This window comes from Echinococcus granulosus, assembly GCF_000524195.1.
Source record: "Echinococcus granulosus chromosome Unknown EG_S00039, whole genome shotgun sequence".
In the NCBI taxonomy this organism is placed as follows: Eukaryota; Metazoa; Platyhelminthes; class Cestoda; order Cyclophyllidea; family Taeniidae; genus Echinococcus; species Echinococcus granulosus.
In genome coordinates this window covers 1-4,739 of record NW_020170419.1, presented here as the reverse complement: position 1 = coordinate 4,739, position 4,739 = coordinate 1, and the positions used below count along the sequence as shown (strand labels likewise).

At 44.4% G+C, this 4,739-nt stretch overlaps 1 protein-coding gene across 1 annotated transcript; it reads right to left on the bottom strand. All coding sequences in view use genetic code 11, as the record gives it.

Moving 5' to 3' along the window:
* Positions 1-389: 389 nt before the first annotated feature.
* Positions 390-3,257, bottom strand: EGR_05347 (hypothetical protein; the record flags this gene model as incomplete). Its single annotated transcript, XM_024494596.1, has 4 exons — positions 390-448; positions 1,794-2,058; positions 3,096-3,172; positions 3,224-3,257. The coding sequence occupies 4 exons, from the start codon at positions 3,255-3,257 to the stop codon at positions 390-392; spliced, it is 435 nt and encodes a 144-aa protein (XP_024350923.1).
* Between the last annotated feature and the right edge of the window lie 1,482 nt (positions 3,258-4,739).

Sequence of the window (4,739 nt, the reverse complement as noted above, 5' to 3'; positions counted from 1 at the left end):
CGTATCTGGGAGACCGATCTCAGCCCCATTCACTTATTACTTTAGGGCACTGATCCTTCCACCATCCCACACAGGCAAAGCCGAGTCTTTTAGAAATGAAGCGGGGCATGCCTTGAGGAGGTTTGGGGTGGATACTGAGTAAAGGAACCACGGCGGCTCATTTGAAGAGCTCGTTTGCGTGAAGTAGCTTTATAAAATCCAGCTCTCATCACACGTTAATTAAGCAGTCAATCTGACAGCATCAAGTACCTTTGAGGCGTTCACCACCATTTCTGAGTGATATTCCCTTCTATCTTATTCAACTTAAGAAGAATCCGCCAACACAATTATCGATATTCAGCTTAAGTCTCAGTTGTTTAACAGCCTGCGCGCAATTCAATCGCCTTGGTTTATATGGACTCCTCTGACTGTGAGGAGGTCTGGGAGCACTGCGCGCCCATACGACTTGCTGGAAAGAAGAAAACAAAAAGGTGAAGTAGTGAAGGGTGCACAAAATGGGTGCTGGGGCGAAGGAATTACGCAAACCTCAGCCTTATAGAGTAGGTAAACAGTTGGATATACTTTTCGTGAATCACGAGGAAGGCAGTGGAATGAACCGCACAACTTGAGTGGTAAGAGCCTCTCTGTCACCCGATCTCTCATAAGCTAAGCCCCGATGAAAAAGTTTCGGTTTTTTTCCTTTTTCTTCTTTAAAAGTAAATCAAAAGTAAGGCGATGGAGACCAAACGGTAGATGCCCTGCTTCTCCTGCCCAGTGTGTGAAGAATGGAAGAACCTCCGTTCCTGTATTAAGCAGGGATTTAACTGCTCCTAAGCTATGGGACTGGGAATCTTTCTGGGAGGCGGAGGGGATGGCTTTGGTCTCTACGTTCCCTAGTGCCTCGTTGATCCTAGCAGCTTGAAACACTTGCCAGGATATCAGAAGAGGAAATCGTGGTAGAACGTAGTGATATGGAAGCAATGGCTTGAGTTTACTCCAGCCTTGTCTGCAAGACGTCACGTGCCATGCCTCTCGTAGCTCACCTCTGTCGACTAGACTGTCAATTCTACATGGGGTGCGTAATAAAGTCACTTAGGCGGATAACTCATGAGGATAGGCTCATAGTGGCGTAATGGAATATTCCAAACATCTTTCAGCTCTCGTAAAGTTGGTTACTACTAGAGGAATGGACTCAGCTGTAGATGGCCAACACTTTTTTATCTCAAGTCTTGGTCGGCGGTAGAGGGAGGGCTTTGTCGGGGCATCTGAAATCACCGATAATAACTCCTCTACGCTACGAATGAACTACACAAATGGTAATTATTTTAGCTTTGGTGGACTACAGACGAGATGGCTGGGCTCCTCCTCCTTGAGGGGCTAGGGCCACTCAATTAGCAGGACATAAGGCAACATCTCATCACCACAAAATCTACCGATAAGAAGGCCTCAACAGAGTTGGCACTTCATCCTCGATGTGCATCTTCCGACTAGACAAGCGTAAGGGAAGGCGGAAGTGGGACAGGAGGTGGAGGAGGAGGACCACCTCCCCCTTCTCTACCCACCTATCTTAGCTTTGATCGGCCAACAACTGCCACCTCTCTTTGATTCTCACTCTCTTAGACACCTGAACCACAATGCCTATTACTTAGGTAGCTTCGTCTTGAGTTAATTTTGATCTCACATGACCCCAACGTCAACTGGATCCACGTGCCTGTGTGCGTGTGTGTATTTGGGTGTTTGCAAGCGTGGATCTAAAATCTCCACCAATCCACGACCGCCAACGTGTCAAACAGCCCCCACAAAAGTGTGAGTACTCTTGATGCGTGCACGCCCCTCTTCACCAATCAGAAGGCAGAACGGCACCACTCCTATCGATCGGACATTGATGGGTATGTGTAAGTGCCACTCAGGAGGTCTGCATATACGCGTGAGCACCCACGCATGCACCACGAAGGGCGATGCACGCACACAACGGCGAGTATAAAAGCAGTGGCTGTGAGTGAATTCTCCGGTCTTCAGCGATGCCAATCGCCGGATACCCGAGGAGTGGCGCCTTTCAGCGTTCACTCTTCTCCCTTTCTGTTTATGTATTAGTCATCCGTCGTCTTGGACCGAGTGAACCCCAACATATCATCATGCGTCCCTACTAATGCATCAACGGCTGTGAAAATGTACAAAGTGTTCTCTTGTCAATGTCAACTAGTAATAAACACTGCTCAATTAATAATCCGCGTATGCATGTGAGCGTCTCGTCTTTCATTATCGTCTCTCTCATCCAGCACTCATTGTAGTCGTTTTTCTCTACTTTATTGTTGTTGTTGATGTTCTTGTGTTATTTGGAGTAGCACATTACCTAAGCCTTTCAAATCACTCAGTATACAGTTGTCACTGCTAATTCTGCTTCTATGCTGTCACTGTCACGCCTTCATAATGCGCAATAAAACATGGTTCTTTTTAAACTAGTGACTCGACTTCTCATTGGCTTTGAAGGGGGGGGGGGGAAGCGGGAAGGGAAGGGAAGCCGGGGACCCGAGATACTAACGGAGGCGGATCCTGGCGGGTTAACCTGATTTGTACGAGAAAGATTGACCTGATAAGTAAAAATTAGTCAAGTCAATTTTCATAAGGCGAGCGTATTTGGGCTAACGGAAATGGCATTACCAATTAGAACGATGGTGCCATGATTAGGTGGCCAATAAGATGCCTCGATTCAAAACTCGAAAAATGGTGGGTTCCTTTAAAGCATTTTTGATTCCTTGTCCTAACATCAACATTGCGAAGTCATGACAGTCCTTTAAGTTGCCAACGACTTAGTATGCACTGAAGTGTGGACAGCTTCACTCATTCCCGTGACTCGACCGCCAGGAGAGTGACGTGGAACTTTTCTCATACTCTCAAAATTTGCAATGTGTGTCTTTCAGGTTAGGATCACGAAAAATTTAGTCTGAAACGTGAGAGAGGGAGAGGGAGAAAAGGATGGAAGAGTTATAAGAATAAATGCAACCTGAAAATTTCACTGAGGCCAAAGTGACTGCATCACCTTAAAGCTACGCGTGGCATGGGGTAAGCACACAGAGAGTTCACACACACACACACACACACACACACACACATACACGTGGAACCTTCTCATCTGTGAGGTTACGTCGCAGTGAGGCCACGCCACTGTCGTGACAAGAAGCCACATGTAAGCCTGTAAGACAAACAGGCGGACTATGGACTACGGAGTGGTCTTAGCACGTACCATATCGCCTACCACAACAACCCAGATGCCTCATTTTTTCATCTACTTTGCCATCAGTTTGTGAACCACCGCAGAGGTCAGCTCAACGAATACTATTAATTACCAAAAATGGAAAAATCCAACTCACTCCAACGCGTAGGTCACATATTTCTGACAACTAATGCCAAGGTAGCAAAGATGGCAATAGAACGACTGGAAGGCCTGACAAAGTGAAATGGCTTAAGTCAGCCACTCAATTGCTACTGATACGTCTCAGCCGCTTGTCTGCCATCTCCTCTGTATGCAGTTTCGGCTACCTTATAGCATCGACGTGTGCATTGAAAAACCATTCTACTGAAATACTTAGAAGTAACCTGTCAGATAGGATGACTAAGGTATCGAAGTTGAGAAATTTAGCCTTGTTTTATCATAAGTAGCATACACTGTCAGACCCTTCATCAAAAAGTATTTTGAAAACATTTCTAAGGTTTTTACAACTAATGAAGCGGTCTACGGAAAGACACGGAAGACGGTTAAGGCGTTCTAAAATTGATATATCTACTGAGGTGTTGCAAAAAGAAGCTGTATGACTTGTGTTCTAATGTTCAAAAGCGGTTTAGATCAACAAATTATGTATTTGCACTCCTTTCAAGTAATGCATTCAATATACCAAGTTATGGATGTTTCGCAAACATAACAGCAATTATCAGCAGTTCTTACAGCTAGTTAAGCTGGCATTGTAATAAAGACGTTAGTAAAGTCACTTTAAAAAAAAAACAGAATGTGAAGCGGAATATATCATGTTGATTACAGCTAGACAACGATTTTACAAGACCTTTTGAACAGCAATAAGTCACCAGATAGTTTTACCCCAGAAGGACAACTTATCCCTAATTTTCCATACTAAAGTTTAAATTCCGTAAATTAGCAGTCCAGTAAAGTCAGGTAATAGTGGCAACAACCTTCATAAATTTACCAAATGGCATTGAAATTTTATTTCCAGTGGGTCATTAAATAGATAAATCCCCCTAAATGTCATGATAAAACATGGCAGATGAATGACCTTCAATTTTTTATAACGAACACAATGCTTTGTGTATTTGCTGGGACTGCATATTAAACTTCCGCATTTTCTATCAATGGAAACGGGTATTTTTCCAACCAGGCTACAATGGCAGCATATGCGGAGAAAATCCATGCACCGCCATAAAGAATTCACTGAAATGAGTTTTTACAACTTGTAAGGATAAACGAAGTGCCAGTACTAATTTGCATGCCCGCATTATAACAAGGGAGAGTGATAATTATCAATTTACCAGTGCGAAATCCTGTTTTGCGGACCTCACCATCTTCTTTTTATCGTTGATCGAATAAAAGGCTAGTGTCAGTTGCGCAGTTTGAGTCTTTCGAGCATGACTGCCTAGCAGGGCCTAATCAGTTCACAAAACCCCGGAAGGCTCCTCTCAAATTTTACTTAACGCCACGCAGGTAGGGTTCGTGAAGGGCACCACGACGCAAAGGTGCCTTGAGCAAATAG